At 41.2% G+C, this 20,881-nt stretch overlaps 1 protein-coding gene across 2 annotated transcripts in view; it reads right to left on the reverse strand.

Annotated features, from left to right (window-relative positions):
* Positions 1-20,881, reverse strand: part of CENPC (centromere protein C) — a 72,055-nt gene that overhangs the window by 13,770 nt on the left and 37,404 nt on the right. For both annotated transcript variants that reach the window (XM_077814833.1, XM_077814834.1), the window contains 5 exons: positions 17,475-17,561; positions 13,326-13,421; positions 12,789-12,943; positions 12,045-12,135; positions 1,916-1,988 (listed from right to left, as the gene is read on the reverse strand). In XM_077814833.1, the coding sequence (XP_077670959.1) occupies positions 1,916-1,988; positions 12,045-12,135; positions 12,789-12,943; positions 13,326-13,421; positions 17,475-17,561 (502 nt within the window). The remainder of the gene's footprint in view (positions 1-1,915; positions 1,989-12,044; positions 12,136-12,788; positions 12,944-13,325; positions 13,422-17,474; positions 17,562-20,881) is intronic.

Consider the following 20,881-nt stretch of genomic DNA (forward strand, 5'->3'; position numbering starts at 1 on the left):
CCCATTTACATCTCTCTGTTTTGTCAAAAAACAACTGTCCCTAATGTTGATACACACATTTGAGATCTTCGATCTCAGCATTTTCCTAGTCTAGAATGTTAACCCCAGGCCAATAAAATTAAATAACATTCTTGGCTTGAAAATCAACAAGTTTGCGGAAGCCTCCTGGGATCACTGGCCATGAAAACCTGAGGAGAACAGTACATTTTAACTTTCAATGTTAGGTGGGATTGCAGAGAAGGGATTCTAACAGGTCCTCAAGCATTATAATAAACCTTCTGGATGTTCGACTTAAACATTCATATTTTCATCTGTAAAAAATTAAATATAAAAGCTGTATTTTATTTTCATTTATGACCATCAATTCTGTTAAAACTTGACAAATGAAACTATATTTGTTAGGCATTAAACAATAAATTGATAAGGACAAGAAGACTCAGCATGCAGCGTGATAAGACTTCTAAATGATTAAAATGAAAATCTGTATTCCAATGTATACAAAAAACAGCTTGGAAATAGTCCAGCATTCAGTCAGATTGTTAGTGAATGGGGGGAATGGATTACCAATGAGATGAAGGTTCATTAATTTCAATGAGAGGTAATTTGTCAAGCAACATAGGACGTGTCAAGAGAGATTACTTAGATCTCATCTTTCTTTTTCCAAAAGAAAGGAAGAAAGATGAAAGCACTGAACTGCCAGGAGAAAATACAGTTGTTACAAAGAGACATTCAGAGATAGCAGAGAGAAAAGTTGTCAGCTCTGGTTAACGTCTTGTCCCCTGAGATACATTACAGTGCAGTGACATCAAACTGGACAGACAACTGTAATTGCTATTATGAATGACACAAGGATAAAAAGAGGCCTGAGGTATGTGCTGTGACAAGCAAAATAGAAAATCTACCATAAAAAAAATACTGTCCAAAACTTACCCAAATACCAACTTTCCATTGGTCTAGTTTCGGAAAGGGAGGCATTTTGCATTTGAAAAGGGCATGTGAAAAATCTCACAATTGTCTGCAACCTCTAACAATATCCACCATAGATGACTTGAGGAGAGGGCACAGGACAAGCTGGTATAAATTTTCAACCATACACTATAGTTCAAAACTTAACAATTCATTTATTAAGATATGATTTTTAAAAAATTAAATACCTCTACCTCTCTGTTACAGAATCAAGTCTTTATACTGTATACACACAAGAGATCAGAGTTAATTGGTACAAGGGACTCTTTAAGTGTCTTAATTTTCTGGCTTTAGGATTTGAAGCTCAGTCTCAGTGCATGTACTTACTTAGACTATGGAAGCCATAGACCATTTCTCAATAATCTGTATAATTTCAGGACCACTCTGTTTTATTTTTGAGTTCTAAATTTGGGCATGACAACTCTCTGGGAGGTGTTGGGTGCCCAGCAGTTTTGAAAATCAAGTTACTTAAGAGTGAAACTTAAGGTACTTACTCTAAAAACTGCATACAGTTCAAGCTCTTCAAATGTCTATATTTGTAAAGATCAGTGTATATTTAGAGTAATATATTTTTAACAAAACCATTTTGGGATGACATTTTACTCAGCTCGAAAGTTATAGGTTTCATAATACTTACTGCTAATTAGAAATAAAAGTTTTAAAAAACATTTTTATGAGCTGCTCAATCATATCACCTTCCTTTTGACAAAAAAAAAAGATTCTTAATTCCATAGGAGCTCAGGTGTCCTATTTTTGGTAGTGGAAAAATTACTTTGTATACGCACAGCTATAACATTTAAAAATGCAAATTTTTAAGAAATAGAATGTTCAGATGGACATAAAAGGCCCTTTTATATTCAAGAGTAATTGGATAATAGAAAACCACACTGCACACAAACCTGAAATATATTTTAGTTAAAACCTTTATGTACAAAGTTATTTTCCCCACCTTTCTCCTTTCAGCTGTGTGAAGAGAAGAATACTTTCCTCATTCAGGAGATTGCGTATGTTGTATCCATTTCCTAAGAGTAAAAGAATAAAAAGTCATCAGAACGTTTTATTGCATTATGACCACATTGCTGTAGCATTACTTAACTTTGAACACTTTTCCTATAGGCATTTTGAACTCTTTGGCAGTTAGGATAGGTCGGCAACTTAAACAGGATTTCATCCATAATTCCGAAGCAAGAAAATGGGCAAGCCACCAAAGTCTGAATTTAATTTAAAATGTATTAATAGTTGGGAGGAAAAAAATTACATCTAGAATTGCTTATTTTGATATAGAGTTAGACTAATTTTAAGAAGATGTGTATTGAGGAGTGTCTTGAAGGGAATGTGTAAGATTGGGCCATCAACAGTTACGAGAACTTTAATAAAAGCCGTGATTTTCACACCAAGAAAAAAAAACAAGGCTATCCCATCAAGGGATTCAAACTTGTAATCAGAGTTGTCAAGAGTAATGTCTGCAGATCGTCACTAGCAATTTGTATGCTTACAGCACCACAAACTTAGAGCCATTTAAAAGAGTACATACTTCCTGTAGAGTAAGGCTTTTGATATGAGGTCTACAGTCCCTACCACCTTCAATGCCTCTCCACTTATTCCGAATACCAAGAGATGGACCCTAGGGAAGTGGAGAAGGATGGAAGTTAAGCATAGAGCTGTAGAGGCCATACACAGAGATCTTACCAGTCACAGGTAATTAGTCAATTTTTTCCCTTCAGAAATTGCCACTGCAGATCAACCTCCTGAAGGAGGGCTGAGCACTAATTGAACAGTGACAGCCAGAATAGGATGTCAGGTTGAGAAATTATTGCAGGGGTGGCCAACCTGAGCCTCAGAAGGAGCCAGAATTTACCAATGTACATTGCCAAAGAGCCACAGTAATATGTCAGCAGCCCCCATCAGTCCCACCACCCCCACTCCCAGAGCCTCCTGCCCACCAGCGGCCCTGCCGATCACTGCCTCCCCTTCCCTCCCTACCCATCAGCTGTTTTGTGGCATGCAAGAGGCGGGGGGGGGGGGGGGGGGGGGAGAAGGGAGAAAGTGGGAGAAGCGAGGGCATGGCAAGCCCTGTTGAGGTTACAGGGACAAACCATCCCAATGAGTCGAAAGAATAGTAAATATGGCAGGCGACCAGCTTGGCTTAATGGTGAAATCCTAGCGGATCTTAAACATAAAAAAGAAGCTTACAAGAAGTGGAAGGTTGGACATATGACCAGGGAAGAGTATAAAAATATTGCTCGGGCATGTAGGAATGAAATCAGGAGGGCCAAATCGCACCTGGAGTTGCAGCTAGCAAGAGATGTTAAGAGTAACAAGAAGGGTTTTTTCAGGTATGTTAGCAACAAGAAGAAAGCCAAGGAAAGTGTGGGCCCCTTACTGAATGAGGGAGGCAACCTAGTGACAGAGGATGTGGAAAAAGCTAATGTACTCAATGCTTTTTTTGCCTCTGTTTTCACTAACAAGGTCAGCTCCCAGACTGCTGCGCTGGGCATCACAAAATGGGGAAGAGATGGCCAGCCCTCTGTGGAGATAGAGGTGGTTAGGGACTATTTAGAAAAGCTGGACGTGCACAAGTCCATGGGGCCGGACGAGTTGCATCCGAGAGTGCTGAAGGAATTGGCGGCTGTGATTGCAGAGCCATTGGCCATTATCTTTGAAAACTCGTGGCGAACCGGGGAAGTCCCGGATGACTGGAAAAAGGCTAATGTAGTGCCAATCTTTAAAAAAGGGAAGAAGGAGGATCCTGGGAACTACAGGCCAGTCAGCCTCACCTCAGTCCCTGGAAAAATCATGGAGCAGGTCCTCAAAGAATCAATCCTGATGCACTTGCATGAGAGGAAAGTGATCAGGAACAGCCAGCATGGATTCACCAAGGGAAGGTCATGCCTGCCTAATCTAATCGCCTTTTATGATGAGATTCCTGGTTCTGTGGATGAAGGGAAAGCAGTGGATGTATTGTTTCTTGACTTTAGCAAAGCTTTTGACACGGTCTCCCACAGTATTCTTGTCAGCAAGTTAAGGAAGTATGGGCTGGATGAATGCACTATAAGGTGGGTAGAAAGCTGGCTAGATTGTCGGGCTCAACGGGTAGTGATCAATGGCTCCATGTCTAGTTGGCAGCCGGTATCAAGTGGAGTGCCCCAAGGTCGGTCCTGGGGCCGGTTTTGTTCAATATCTTCATAAATGATCTGGAGGATGGTGTGGATTGCACTCTCAGCAAATTTGCGGATGATACTAAACTGGGAGGAGTGGTGGATACGCTGGAGGGGAGGGATAGGATACAGAAGGACCTAGACAAATTGGAGGATTGGGCCAAAAGAAATCTGATGAGGTTCAATAAGGATAAGAGCAGGGTCCTGCACTTAGGATGGAAGAATCCAATGCACCGCTACAGACTAGGGACCGAATGGCTAGGCAGCAGTTCTGCGGAAAAGGACCTAGGGGTGACAGTGGACGAGAAGCTGGATATGAGTCAGCAGTGTGCCCTTGTTGCCAAGAAGGCCAATGGCATTTTGGGATGTATAAGTAGGGGCATAGCCAGCAGATCGAGGGACGTGATCGTTCCCCTCTATTCGACATTGGTGAGGCCTCATCTGGAGTACTGTGTCCAGTTTTGGGCCCCACACTACAAGAAGGATGTGGATAAATTGGAGAGAGTCCAGCGAAGGGCAACAAAAATGATTAGGGGTCTAGAACACATGACTTATGAGGAGAGGCTGAGGGAGCTGGGATTGTTTAGCCAGCAGAAGAGAAGAATGAGGGGGGATTTGATAGCTGCTTTCAACTACCTGAAAGGGGGTTCCAAAGAGGATGGCTCTAGACTGTTCTCAATGGTAGCAGATGACAGAACGAGGAGTAATGGTCTCAAGTTGCAGTGGGGGAGGTTTAGATTGGATATTAGGAAAAACTTTTTCACTAAGAAGGTGGTGAAACACTGGAATGCGTTACCTAGGGAGGTGGTAGAATCTCCTTCCTTAGAGGTTTTTAAGGTCAGGCTTGACAAAGCCCTGGCTGGGATGATTTAACTGGGAATTGGTCCTGCTTCGAGCAGGGGGTTGGACTAGATGACCTTCAGGGGTCCCTTCCAACCCTGATATTCTATGATTCTAAGCTCAGGGGAGGGGGGGCAGGGTCTGTGGCAGAGCCAGGGGTTGAGCCGTGAGCACCCCTCGGCACCCTGAAAAGTTGGCACCTGTAGCTCCAGCCCCAGAGTCAGTGCCTATACCACACATTAACTTCTGAAGAGCCACATGTGGCTCCAGAGCCACAGGTTGGCCACCCCTGAATTATTGCTACAAGAAGTTATAAACAGATCCAGTGGCAACTTTGCACTTCTCTGATAGATATTTGTGGCACTCTGTACCTCAAAGCAGCACCCTGAACCCCCATATTCATCCGTCATATAATTATATTTCATTCAAAGTATGTCATGTAAGATATCATATGAAAGGTCACGATCTGCTGAAACTCACTTTTCTATCAAAATATGTATATCATTAATGTGTATGAAGTTAAGCGATTTTGAGTTCAGTAGTGGAGTTGTAAAGGATTGACAATTCTGTAAGAGAAGCACCACACAATGGGGACTGCTCAACCCTGTGACTCAGCAAGTCCCATCAGGTATGCCTGGGCTAGATTCTGTCCATAGACAAGAATTACGAGTATAAGCGACAGGGGCATTGTGCTTTTAACTTTCTCCTCCCTCACCTACACTGGAAGCAAGAAGAACCCTGGGAAGACAAAGACTTGAACTGAGGAGACTGGTCCCAGGCATAAAGCGGAAGCCTGTGTATTAAGAACTGTATCCTACCTGCAACATCCAGTGGGGTGAGAAAAACCGCTTGATCTAAATATTGCCTAGTCTAATAAGGTTTAAGATTTAGACTGTGCACTTACCCTTTATTTTCTTTGGTAACTATATCTGACCTTTTGTGCCTACCACTTATAATCACTTAAAATCTATCTTTCTGTAGGTAATAAATCTGTTTTATATGTTACCTAAAACAGTGTGTTTTGCTTGAAGTGGCTGGGAAATATCAGTTCAGTTTACAAAGGCTAATGTGTCCACTCTCCACATCAAGGGAGGGGTGGACTCAGTAAAAAACTTACACTAGTCAGGCTTCTGATCAGGGCAAGACGGTATATTCCTTGGATGCAAGATTGGGGGTTGGGAGATTTGCTGGTGCCTATCTCTGTGTGATTTGTGAGTGGTTCAGGGAGCATACATGCAATCTAGCTGGGCGTAGGGCGTCACATGCTGTTGTACTGAGAGATAACAGCACATGGAGGGGTTTGCTGCTGGTCACTAGCAAAGCATTGTGAGAGACCACGCAGGCTGGAGAATTAAGGGGACCCAGTGATAGCCCAGTTCCAGGCTGTACTCAGGGATTCCATCACAATATTACATGAAGTTCCATCAAAGTTGCCTTCAGCCTAGTGAAATTGACTGTCTACTTCAGAATCATCACTAATTAAAGTCATAACAAGCTTGAATACTGTCTGATCCATTTACAGCAAACTAATATGGAATAGATTCCATTTTAAATTTATCTTGGAAGGGAAAAAACTGGGTAATTAACAAAAAGTTTGTCCCTCTTAACATCCAACTTGTGTAACCTTGCCTTGACAGGTAAATTATGTAGTTTCAGAAACCAAACCAGAGGTGTCAAACTGATTCAAGTGGAATTTTATGACAATTTTAAACAGAACATTAGTGTGCAGATGCAAGACCAACTTAATGCAATAAATAATCAGCCAAAGTTGGTAACTTGCTGTCTTCCTTGCAGATGTTATAGCTAGGAACAGTATTCAGGTGCAGATAAATGGAATACTTCAAGGGCTCAGGGTGTAACTATCACTCTACTCCTGGGAGACTGCAGACAGGCATTTGCCAGGATGCATCACTGCAGTAGGGCTGTGGCTGAATGTAAAAAGAAGTTAGATTGTAAATAATGTGTGTTGTGTGATGCTCAAACGTCCAATGGATCAGCACAACTGCAGCCTGAAAGGTATAAGGGAAAAGATGCCCCTAAGGGAGTGGCTAAGTAGGCTTTACCCTTTATGCCTGTAATGAGGTGGAGCAGTGCCTGCTGCTTTTCTTTTCTAAAGAAGGCTTTGAAAGTAAACTCTGGGTACCTGAAGAGCCCCAGTCACTAGATCCAGATTTGCTCAGTTGCTGGCTAACACTCACAACCGTAGTAATGGTTGGTTCTAGCTCCATCTAGTGATCTTACAACCAGATGGGGATTCTGAGACCAGAGTAAAAAACTCAGCCACCCCAAAAATACCCAAAACTCTTACCAGATGTCAGTGCATTGTAACAGAGGCTATCTTCAGGTGGGTCCAATCAGTTTCAAGTGCCTCAAATCTGACAGTAACTACAGTAATTCCCCTCGCTCTACCTATAATTTTGGCTCTGGCGTGGTTGTGGATCTCACTGATATTTTTGGCACCTTAGAGACTAACCAATTTATTTGAGCGTAAGCTTTCGTGAGCTACAGCTCACTTCATCGGATGAAGTGAGCTGTAGCTCACGAAAACTCATGCTCAAATAAATTGGTTAGTCTCTAAGGTGCCACAAGTACTCCTTTTCTTTTTGCGAATACAGACTAACATGGCTGCTACTCTGAAAACTGCTATTTTTGGCTCCAGAATCTGTTCTTGAGAAGCAGCCTCCATTGCTGAACTCTCTACAGTAAGTGGTAGGTCTTCCCTAAGCTCCGGATAGCCCGTGTGGACCTCTTACCCTTCAATTTTGGGTCTGAGGCCCTGCTTTCAGAGAGATGTCAAGGATCTAAGGGAACTGAATGCTCAAGGGAGATCAAATAGATGTTCATACAATGCCCAAAGTCTTTCACCAAGACTTATTCCTTTCAGTGAAAGAGGTTCTTAATGTGGGCTTCTGGCAACAACTTGATCCCTTTTTCTGCCTCCAATCCTAATATTCTGAACTACTTATTTCCACCACAGATTGGAATTAATTCATTACTATTGAGATGAACTTTGCATCCATGTCACCCTCCTAAGTCAGGGACTTAAATTTTCGGCCCTTTACTGTGAAGAGGTTTAAGAAGAACCTGTTTTATGTTAATACAGTTTGTAAACCTGCTTCATCACAAGATTTCACTTTTGGGCTAATGAGAAAGATAGCAACTAGAGAAACGACAACCTCCTGAACCTGTATTAAATTGGAACCAGAACAGAGATGAACTGATCAAAAGATTTCCCAAAAGCTGTGTATAATGGAATTGATCACAGAATAGTAAAATAATAAATCTCTTCCCCCAAAAGGGACTGGGGAAAAAATCCAACATTTACTTTTTATACAGGAACATGATTGCCTGGAAAAAGTTCAGACTGTTCCTGTATCTGATTAACTGAACAGGTCATAACTAATGAAACAATTATCCCTCCCTCAAATTATTACAGCAAGGAATAATTACAAAGAGGAAAATAATAGAAAAGACCCTTTTTAACATGCAGCTAATTGGGTTTCCTTTAGTCCCATAATACGCCAACTCAGACCATATTATAACTAAGGCTGTGTATCTGGCACGGAAGTCACAGATTCCGTGACATTCCACAACATGTTTGACTTCCACAGCTGCAGTGGCCGGTGTGGCTGGCCCCAGGGATTGCCCGAGTAGCGGCCGGTGTGGCTGGCCCCAGGGACTGCTGGAGCAGCCGTGGCCCCAGGGACTGACGGAGAGCTGTCCCCAGGAGCCTCAGAACAGTGGGCGGACATAGGCAGTCAACCGCCGCAACCTGAGCAGGGGCCAGCCGTCAGCCACCAGGGACCCCGCAGAGCAGCGGTGCCCTAGGAGTAGCTAAGGTTTAGTCATGGGTATTTATAGTAGAAGTCAGACAGGTCAGGGGCAGTGAATTTTTGTTTATTGCCCGTGATTTCTCCATGACTTTTACTAAAAATATTTGTGACTAAATCTTAGCCTTAATTATAATCTCCTACCAGCAGATGAAAACAGGAAACAACTTTTGTGATGTCAGACCCCAAATAAAGGAAGATTTACCAGCTTAACATATTCCTTTAAAAAACTTCCTTTAGAAAACTTCCTGAGCAGTAAAAATAGTAAAAGCAATTGTGACAATACAAAGAAAACTATTTTCACCCCCAAAATTGTGAGGCATTGTAAAAAAGTCCCAAAAGGTATGATCAGAAACTAACAAAGGATGTTCTAATCCCCTCCAACATTACAGAAAACCAATAGGAATATCCTGGTGGAATATTGTGAAATTTGTGAGAAAAGTCAGTCAGTAAAAACTGCTTTTTTCCAGTGCCTCTGTCATAAATATAAAGGGAAGGGTAAACCCCTTTGAAATCCCTCCTGGCCAGGGGAAAGCTCCTCTCACTTGTAAAGGGTTAAGAAGCTAAAGGTAACCTCGCTGGCACCTGACCAAAATGACCAATGAGGAGACAAGATATTTTCAAAAGCTGGGAGGAGGGAGGGAAACAAAGGGTCTGTGTGTCTGTCTTGGCCGGGGATAGACCAGGAATGGAGTCTTAGAACTTTTGGTAAGTAATCTAGCTAGGTATGTGTTAGATTATGATTTCTTTAAATGGCTGAGAAAAGAATTGTGCTGAATAGAATAACTATTTCTGTCTGTGTATCTTTTTTGTAACTTAAGGTTTTGCCTAGAGGGGTTCTCTATGTTTTTGAATCTAATTACCCTGTAAGATATCTACCATCCTGATTTTACAGGGGGGATTTCTTCATTTCTATTTACTTCTATTTTTATTAAAAGTCTTCTTGTAAGAAACTGAATGCTTTTTCATTGTTCTCAGATCCAAGGGTTTGGGTCTGTGGTCACCTATGCAAATTGGTGAGGCTTTTTATCCAACATTTCCCAGGAAAGGGGGGGTGCAAGTGTTGGGAGGATTATTCATTGTTCTTAAGATCCAAGGGTCTGGGTCTGTAGTCACCTAGACAAATTGGTGAGGCTTTTTACCAAACCTTGTCCAGGAAGTGGGGTGCAAGGTTTTGGGAAGTATTTTGGGGGGAAGGACGCGTCCAAACAGCTCTTCCCCAGTAACCAGTATTAGTTTGGTGGGGGTAGCGGCCAGTCCAAGGACAACGGGTGGAATATTTTGTACCTTGGGGAAGTTTTGACCTAAGCTGGTAAAGATAAGCTTAGGAGGTTTTTCATGCAGGTCCCCACATCTGTACCCTAGAGTTCAGAGTGGGGGAGGAACCTTGACAGCCTCTAACATCCAACACTTCAAATGCTTTCTTCAGCTTCACCTACCGTCATTCCTTATAGCTCAGTCACACCTATTTTCTTGTATCAAGTTTATTCACAAAGTTTCTTTACTTCTGAAGTGAGAGATCTTTTTTACTCTCTCATTATGATGTTTTTTTTCTCAGTTTTTTAAATTACAGAGAACTCTCACAAAACTCACCATTACCTAAGTACAACTGATTTTCAGCTCAACTCCTCTGTCAATGTTTTGTCTTTCCTACCAGATTTCAGGATCCAAGAGCAACCAAATCCTTTTCTATCTCTACAGGCACAGGAGATTGGATTCTCTGGCAATTTTAGTACTCTTGATCCAGTCATCTGCTGAAAGTGGCCACATCCAAATGCTAGAACTAAAAGTCTTCTGCAGATGAACAGAGCTCCAAGGCATTTAGTATGTTTAACTCAATGACCCTGTCCACACGTCAGGACTTTTCAAACCTATCATTCCCAAAGGGGGCAAACTCTTGATGGGAATAATGGTGGAAGCTCTAAATTTAGACAAGGCTCATATTTAAACATGGTGGTAAAAATAATTGTGCCTGTCTGAACCATGGAAAGAATAGTCAAAGGGGAATTGGCTTCGGTAGTTTTACCATATTTTTCACACAGAACATGTAAGTCCTTGAAAGTCAGATGTCTGTAGTTATTGGGTGGATAGACAGTTGCATGAGAAATTATCATCCATGATACCTGTAGCCAATAGAGGGCCAGTAGTAAGATTATATAGTGAAATTCACCAGGGGCTTTTGATGCTTGCATTTATTAAACCTGCACCTAATAGTATTTGTAGCGACAGGGTGTTCTGGCAGGTGCAATCTAGACTAAATCCTGCAGGGTTTCAGTACATACCTTTAAAGATGCATTATCCAGAGCAATAGAGAGGACAGGAGCCATCCTAACCAAGTCATCTCCAGCCCCTGAAAAGTCTTTGACCCTTTGCTTGGGACTACTAACCTAAAGACAGAAAATTCTGCTAAAACACGGAGCTGCAAACTAATTACACTGAAAGCCAGATAACTTACACCTTGCCTACAGTGGAGCTGCACCACTTTCATTATACCCGTACAAGCCACCTAGCTGGGATGCAGTTATGTCGGCATAAATGTGTTTTATGCTGGTATAACCATTCCTGTACAGGAAGGGAAATAATTATACAGGTTTAAATCACCTTTATGCTGGTATAACTGCATCCACAATAAGGCTTCACTGGTATAGCTTTCAGTAAAATATATATCATATCCCTAACCAACCATAAAGTTACACTGGTGAAACACAACCGAAGACCAATCCCAAAATAAGCAAGCTGGTTTAGCGGACTAGAAAAGATCAAAGAACTGAACAGTGTTTGGCAGTCTAGTAACTTTCACAGGCTGGAGATGAACACCATTTCCTTCTTCCTGCCTTCTGCTGGTAGCAAGATATAATAGCTGTTATTTGGGCTAAAATAGTAGAGATTTTCCAAAACCTTTTATGAAAATGTTAACACTTCAGCTAGTACTGCTACACTTTGTACTAGCCCTTATTGAGTGATTGAAGACAAGGGCATAGCTTTTGGCTTCATAGTGCACTTGAAGCATGAAGATAACCAACATAAACATACAGTGTTTTGTGTTACTGCTTACACAGGATGGACCATTAACTTCTCTCTGCCTTTGGGACTTATTCATCTCTTAATGAGGTTCTTATCCCCAAATTCAGCAAATGTTATCCAATTATTCCCTATCTTTCTCCTAGCACCCCCTCAGCTTAGTTTCCACCACTTATACTTTCCCTTCAGCTGGTCCCTTTGCAACAAGTTGTTTTTAAAATGTACTTACCTTCTGGAACATAGAAAAAATCTCCTGTAGTCAGATAATAGGACGTCTTATGAAGGGTAACAATAATCTTGCCACGGATAACATGGAAAGCCTTCAGAAATCAAATCAAAAGCAAATATTCTAGCATTAGTGAGATATTTTCTTTGCAAAATGATTGTAGTACTAACAAGGAAAAAATCCTTTATGCTAAAACTTCCCCACTCATATACACCGAAGTTTTTTGTATAAATACAAATTAAAACTTCCAAAAAACTCTCAAAAAACAATAAGCCCTCAACTCCTCTCATCACTCCCCCCAACCCACTACAATTTATGGTTGGGAAATCAAGCATTTAATAAAGACAGGTATTTGAAATGTAAAAGTCTTAATAGAGAAGAAAACTTTACATTGCTACTTACATTTTATGGTATTTATTAACAATATATGGATATTTTTTCCATATAATGAAGAACACAGGAAGGCTAATGTGTACCAGGTGGCTCAGTTACTTTTGTAGAGCAAAATTTAACTTGGTGAATTTCCCTTATTTTTCAGTGTTTGATTCTACAATTTAAATGTTTCATTAACATGTTTTCTGCACGTATTCCTCTTTAAGAAAACATGTAATAAAAGTTACAAATACAGCATTAACTTCAAGTAGTAGAGTACTTCTAACAATACTAAATAGGTCTTTAAAGTATCAAAGCCTTTCAGTACATGGTATTTTGCTATACAAGAATATATAAGGAAACCGATGTACTCACTATATTATCTGTGTAAACAAATTGGTGCCCCTTTTCTTTAAGTGGTTTCAAGATCAATTTACCAGCAGCAAAAACAGATGTGTTCAGGTTTTTATATATTTCCACTGACTCATCATTAAAGAAACAAGAATGATTACTTCCAGTGTTAACACACTCTACAGAAAAACAAAATTGACAGAAGCTGAATAATATCCATATGTATATTAAACATTTTTGTCATTAGCACAGTACATCCTCCAATTTCTTAATCATATTGAGTACTCAGCATAGTACTTTGTTGTAAGATTCCAAAGTACCAGGTTCAGCAGCAGACTCAAAAATTCTAGAGTAGTGTGCTATCTCCCTTTTTCCCCTTCTCTGGCTCCCCTGACTTTCTGCATGAGGAAGGAAGAGGGGTCTCTCAGCACCTCAAGAGTTTAGGTGTGCAGAAGAAGCCCTGATCAGCATACTTCCCTGAATGACCCCAAAGGAGGACCCAATTCTGCCGTATTGTCACAGAATTCCTCAGAACCCGGTCAAGTCACTTCAGCAACTTACCTAGCAAAACCTCTTCATTAATGGTTGGATCCCATACAGCAGTTGGCTTAGAAGTATCTGCTAGGGAGACATTCAAATGTTCAGCAACATGACTCCCTGCAAAAGAACAATGTAAAAAAAAAAACTAATCACTGTACATTTTTAAACCAACCTGAGATGATGTTATGCCACCACCATTTTCCAAATATTTTAGAATTCAAATGCATAGTTAAGGATTTAAATAATTCCCCAAATTTTAAATATTCAAATAGGTTGAAAGACTACTCCCTTAATAAATGGGAATTACTTGTAATACTAAATTTTGGAAGCTATAATTTCTCAGTGGAGTCACTCTCTTATGCAAGACAAACAGGGACTCCTGAGAACAGTGGTAACTGCTCCTGTCACAACAGTAACAACAATACATATCCAAGTTGTTCATTTGCTGCTTTAAAGACACTGGAGTTCCTGAAGCCACTTAGAATTTTAAACATTTTATGAAATCCAAAAAAAGCCTTCCCCCTACTAAATTCTGATGGAGGTGACTGAGTGGGAATACTGAAAGATGAAACCTTCAAAGAAAAGTTATTAGAAGTGAAGGTTTTCCTTTTCTTTACAAGCTTACAGGATCTTCACTTGGAGATTAAAATCTCAAGAGATATTTCTAAAATAAAAGTAAATCTTCCAGCCAAATGTCAGGAAGTCAGCGTAACTTCTTGCAAAGTACAGAAAATTAAGACTCCTCTGAGGAAAAATCTTCAGGACGAGTGAAGGTAATCAAACCAAAGTAAGATATCCCAAATCTCACACAAACTAAGGGGCAGGACAGTTTGGGCACCCTATAACTGGGGAGTAATTCCTACAAGCAGTCAGAACCTCGATTTCTTTCTCAATGTCAAATGCAACCTATATCACTTCATAAATACATGGAGAATACCACATGGCAGCTTTGCAGATATCCTACACAGGGACAAATCTAAGGTTGGAAACAAAGCCACTCTGCCTCAGATAGATAAGTTTTCACATGAACCCTCTCCCAACTGCAGGCCTCCATGTGCTGTAGCAGTGACAGATGCAATCAGACATTTCAACAGTTCTCTTGGTTTCAGTAGAACTTGGGGATTTATGTTAGAAAATTTACTCAGCTTTTTTCATTTAAGGGTTTTAGTCTGCATCAGCTAAAAACCCAGTGATGTTCGTGAAGTGTTGATGAAGGAGTGCCTCTGAGGATGACTGGCTTATTAAACTGGAAAATTACCACCCCCTTCAGGGGGAAATTCAGAGATGTCTGAAGTACCAGCTAGTCTTAAGAAATAAAGTATAAAGGTTTAGTCACTAGAACCTAAAGTTATTTTGCTACCAGCTGAAGTCAGAAATGACTTACCAGGTAGGAAACGTGACCCCAAAAGTACCAAGTGCCTCAAAAGCAATATTTAGCATAATTAGGAACATATTAATATCCCATGACAGAGGGCTCTTTACTGGGGGTTTCAAAGTGAACCTGATAAATGATGGCAGAAACTCATCTTCTTTCAGTGATTTCACGATAGGTCAAACCTGCTGCCAAAAGGACATTTAGTAAATGGGTCTTCAATCCAAATTAGGGTGGTCAATTAAGTGCAGTTAACTCACATGATTACCTCAAATTAACCGTGATTAAAAAATGTAATCACGATTAATCACAGTTTTAATCGCACGTTTAAACAATAGAATATCAATTGAAATCTATTAAGTATTTGGATGTTTTTCTACATTTTCATATATATTGTATTCTGTGTTGTAACTGAAATCAAAGTGTATATTATTTTTGATTACAAATATCTGCACTATAAAAAAAATAAAAGAAATTGTATTTTTCAATTCACCTCATACAAGTACTGTAGTGCTATCTCTGTCATGAAAGTGCAACTTATAAATGTAGAATTTTTTTTGTTACATAACTGCACTCAAAAATAAAACAATGTAAAACTTCAGAGTCTACAAGTCCACTCAGTCCTACTTCTTGTTCACCCAATTGCTAAGACAAACAAGTTTGTTTACATTTACAGGACATAATATTGCCCTCTTCTTTTTTACGTCACCAGAAAGTTAGAACAGGCATTTGCATGGCACTTTTGTAGCTGGCACTGCAAGATATTTACTTGCCAGATATGCTAAAAATTCGTGTGCCCCTTCATGCTTCAGCCACCATTCCAGAGGACATGCTTCCATGCTGATGACGCTCGTTAAAAAAATAATGCGTTAAATTTGTGACTGAATTCCTGAGGAAGAATTGTATGTCCCCTATTCTGTTTTACCCACATTCTCCCATATATTTCATGTTATAGCAGTCTCAGATGATGATCCAGAACATGTTGTTCATTTTAAGAACACTTTCAAAGCAGATTTCACAAAATGCAAAGAAGATATCAATGTGAGATTTGTAAAAATAGCTGCAGCACTCAACCCAAGGTTTAAGAATCCTTCCAAAGTTTAAGTGCCTTCCAAAATCTGAAAGAGCCGAGGTGTGGAGCATGCTTTCAGAAGTCTTAAAAGAACAACACTCCGACGTGGAAACTACAGAACCCGAACCACCAAAAAAGAAAATCAACCTTCTGCTGGTGGCATCTGACTCAGAAAATGAAAATGAACATGTGATGGTCCGCACTGCTTTGGGATTGTTATTGATGTCCCCTGGAATGGTGGTTGAAGCATGAAGGGACATATGAATCTTTAGCGGACCTGGCACATAAATATCTTGCAACGCCGGCTACAATGGTTCCATGAGAACGCCTGTTCTCACTTTCAGGTGGCATTGTAAACAAGAAGCGGGCAGCTTTATCTTCTAAAAATTGTAACCAAACTTGTTTGTCTGAGAAATTGGCTGAACAAGAAGTAGGACTGAGTGGATTTGCAGGGTCTAAAATTTTACATTGTTCTATTTTTGAATGCAGTTTTTTTTTTTGTACATAAGTCTACATTTGCAAGTTCAACTTTCATGATAAAGAGACTGCACTACAGTACTTGTATTAGGTGAATTGAAAAATACTATTTCTTTTGTTTTTTTACAGTACAAATATTTGTAATAAAAATCAATCTAAAGGGAGCGTTGTACCTTTTGTATTCTGTGTTGTAATGGAAATCAATATATTTGAAAATGTAGAAAACATCCAAAAATACTTAAATAAATGGTATTCTATTATTAACAATGCAATTAATCGTGATTAATTTTTTTAATTGCTTGACAGCCCTAATCCAAATTCACAAGCGAAAGTCTTCAGAGTTTTTGTTTTGTGCATTTTAAAGTAGTTAAAGCAGTTTTAGTGGGAGGCGTACCTGCCCTACACCACAAATCTTTTCCAAGTTAAAATTATATTTTTTTTTTCAGACTCCATTCTAGAAAGTAGAAAGTCTCAATACCTCTGCTCAGAAATATCAGGCTTCTGGAATTATACCCATTACCAGATAACAGACTGACAAGGAGCCAGCTTCTTTACTGGGATGGAATATTGTGTTTTGGTTCTAAGTGATCATCTGCAGACCAACTCAATCATAGGAAATGAGATCAGTCACCACCATCTGCAGTATGAACAAGAACTGTACTTATCTCATCAGCACAGTCAGCTAACATTTTTAAAACAACTGTCCTCGTCCACACTGAAGGTAAAATCATTCAACATCAACATGTTGTCTAACACAATGTGTTTTCCCAATATACGTAAGACCTTCGTGTATTGTCTTTTGGGATGATATTGGTGTTGCTTGCGTTCATGGAACGTTTGGTAGTTAAAGCAGCTTGCCCACACATAATAGGAGTACATGCATTAACTTACACTATTTAACCAATAGGCTGATCAATGACAGAACTGCAGTTCACCTTCTTTACCCATTGCTCTGAGTTTACCACCAACCTCCGATTCCCTCAAGTAGCTCCCCCTTTCTCGCCACATGAAGATCTTCTTAATCAAGGGTTAGCCATGACCAGTGTTTTAAAGCCCAATGTCCTTGTCCACACTAACATGTTAGTTTTAATTCATACTAATATGTTTTAACATTAATTAAACTTCTTACGAAATCTTCCCCCAAAGGAGTACTAAGGGGTGTGAAGAGCTAGCACTGTGCATAATCTGAACCATTGCTCTATACTGCTATTGAAATAAAAAACAAAATAAGTTTCAAGGAAGTTTATACTTGGTTTTGGTGTATGTTTTCTCTTTACTCTAGCCTTCTTGCATGGATCCTTTTCAGGAGACACTATTCCACCTACCACAAACCCTCCTGAAACAGAAGAAAAGTAACAAACATTACTGCATAGTAGACATTTTAAAAGTTATTTTTATGAAAAAGCATATTCATTTTTTTTCTTTAAAAACAGTGCAGTTCAGAATTTACTCTGTTTGGACACATTGCTTTTTTTTGGCCACAAATCGGACATCAGGAATGGTAACATGCAAAAGCCAGTAGGAGAACACTTCGATCTTCGTGGACATTCTATAACAGATTTAAAAGTAGCCATACTTGAACAAAAAACCTTCAGAAACAGACTTCAAACCGCAAAACTAAAATTCGTTTGCAAATTTAACACCATTAATTTGGGCTTGAATAGGGACTGGGAGTGGCTGGCTCACTACAAAAGCAGCTTTGCCTCTCCTGGAATGGACACCTCCTCATCAAGTATTGGGAGTGGACTACATTCACCCTGATTGAATTGGCCCTGCCCACACTGGTTCTCCACTTGTAAGGTAACTCCCCACTCTTCATGTGTCAGTATATAACGCCTGCATCTGTAATTTTCATCCATGGATCTGAAGTAGTATTTTTTTACCCACGAAAGCTTATGCCCAAATAAATCTATTAGTCTTTAAGGTGCCACCGGACTCCTTGTTACTGCTTTTTCGGTTTACTTGTTTTTTTAATCACCACCTTTTGTGAAGCGACCCAGACAGGAATCCAATCCAAAAACTCAGATTCTCTCTCAAGGATCCACAGATCGGGTCTATAGCTGTGGGCAGAATCAAAGCTGATTGGATTACTGATGGGAACTAGCTCCCACCTTCCAGAGACCCACTGAGTTTTGTTCTGCCTCCTGTAAGTACTTGCAGGGCAGTGGAATTCAGCACCTGCTGTGAGAGAATCAAAAATCCTGAAGAAACAGTCTCCTACCTGGAATTTCCACAGTGCTCGCCCACCCACCTAGCCCCCTGACTGCCCAGGTAACAGGCTCAGTGGATGGTAAAGAAAGGTCCAAACAGAAGCCCAACGCTGCATTCCTCCTGCTCTGTATTCCGGCAACACGGAGCAGGCGGAGAGGTTTAGGTCTCATGTGCACTTCAGCTTCCTCATCCGCTGGGTTGGAAAGGCTTTGCTTTGGCCACCTTACTCCGACCCAGGAGCCAGTCCCCAGGCACACCCCCCTCAGTGGGGAGTCAGACAGCCAGGCAGCAAATGTATTGAAAAACGGCAAGAAAACGATGAGAGCCCTTCAGCCACCAAAGGGGGTTTCATCAAAGGACAGTGGCCCAGGGAAACCATAAGCAGGACCAGTTGAATCTGCCAAAGACAGAGCCAGGAGCAGACTGGTTCAGACATGCCCCCCACACAGCGCAGGTTTCATCATCCCCCATCACTTCCATCATTGGACAATTTGGTCTCCTTCCTGCAACCCCAAGGGAAGTCAGGAATTCTGCATGGAGGAGAGAAGAAAAGAATCTTCCCCGCTCCCCGCAAGAAATAAACACCCTCTTTGGCTAGGGAGCTCTTAGATTTGGCATGAAACATGCCTGCCATCTTGTTAGCCTCAATCAGCAGCTGCGCTGTCCCCTTACAGATCTTTTATCCACTCTTAAAGGGGCAAACATAAAGAGATGCCTGTTGGCAGAACAGGTTCACAGTACTCCTCATCTGACTCGGGTTCCGAATCCCACCTCCCCAAAGGAGTAAAATTTTTAAAAGGATTCAAGAAATTACCTCAGACACTTAGGGTATGTCTAGGGTTAGTTGGACTCAAGTCAGCTGACCCGTGTCAGGGAACCTTGGGCTTGAGCATCTACATTGCATTTTAATCCTAGGTTGAGGATTTTCTAACCTGCGCTTGAACCAAGGGCTCTAGCGTCCACACTGCAGTGCACAGACCCGAGTCAAAGTAAACATATCCCGAAGTGCTTAGCACCTCCACCCCCTGTCAACACTCCAGCCCTAAGAATGTGGTGCACTGTGGGAAAACTACTGCCCACCCTGTTTCCTAACTGTCGTAGTGTTATTGGTGGGACTCAGGTGCCCATAAGGAATACATGAGTACATAAATTGCATACACAGCTCCTTTTGTGGCTGTCTCAGTAGAATGACTGCAGTTTGAGAAGGCCTCATACTGAAGTACCATCTAACCTGAACACTGGGCTCTCCATCTCTAGGCTGGGTCGCATTGGCAGGAAAATTCCTTTATCCCTGCCTCCAAACTCCAGGAGGCAGGGATAAAAGGATTCCCTGGAGACTGCAGGGAAGTTTTGAGGCTGGCTCCCACTCGCTGCCCCGACAGTGCATGCAGCCTGAGTGCCCCTGCACATGCAGCCCCAGGGAGGACAGGAGTGGCAACGAGCAAGGGCCAGAGAGTGGAGCAAGAACCAAACAGCTGCCCTGCAGGGAGGGGGAGTGGCAAGGCTCCAAGGTCAGCACAACCAGGGGAGGGATAATTCCCAACATCCCGGAGCTGCCTCCCAGCTGTCAGCTTTGCTCCCTGCTCTGGGCAAGCTCCATGCAGCAGTGAAGATGAGCCAGAATGGGGAGCACACTTGACCAGGCAGCTGCTGCCAGGAACTCTGGGATACATCCGGAGGTCTTCTGGGACCTAAGCCAAGCCAGAGCTTTGTGCCCACAGGAAAGCAATAGGGCTCGGACCCGAGATCCCAGCTTAACACAGGCTTGGACCTTCCAGCCCTGCAGGGTCCTGGAATGCTGGGTCCAAACCCTAGCTTAACACAATTGGCGTGTGGACACAAAGGAGGTTTGGTTTGAGCCTGGGCTCAAGCCTGGACGTATATTTATGTGTAGACCTATCCTTGGAGAAAACTGACCTGTTCTCCTGGGATAGCAGCAATTCCTCTGACTCATCACCAGAGGGTACCAGAGCTAAAGGCTCTGTTCAGAACATTTTCACACATACAAAGAAAAAGCATAATAAAAGGAATAGAATTGTCTCTCTCTGGTGGTTCTTCAGCTTTATCATCATTTAATTCATTTTCAGCCTCTTCTTCATGGTCATCACAAAAGAAAAAGAAGGTTAGGAAATCTGTTCAATCTAAGTCCAAGAGAGGAAAGTCAGGATCGTCACAGAAGGAAGGTGAATTCTCAGTCTCAGTCTGAATCACAGGCTGACATAAAAGCACAACGATCTTTTTTCCACCTGAATCATTTGAGACAATGTTACAAAAGGTGATTAGATGCTTGGGTATTCCATCAGATGAGCCCATCAGAAAAGATTCCAAGGAGAAGAAGAGCGGATTGGTACAGAAATTACAAAAAAGTATTTTCCAACCAGTTTAAACCCTGAACCGCACATTCCTCTTCATCTCTATTTGGAAAAAATAATTAAGGCCAAATGG

Source organism: Eretmochelys imbricata, chromosome 4, assembly GCF_965152235.1.
Source record: "Eretmochelys imbricata isolate rEreImb1 chromosome 4, rEreImb1.hap1, whole genome shotgun sequence".
Lineage (NCBI taxonomy): Eukaryota > Metazoa > Chordata > Testudines > Cheloniidae > Eretmochelys > Eretmochelys imbricata.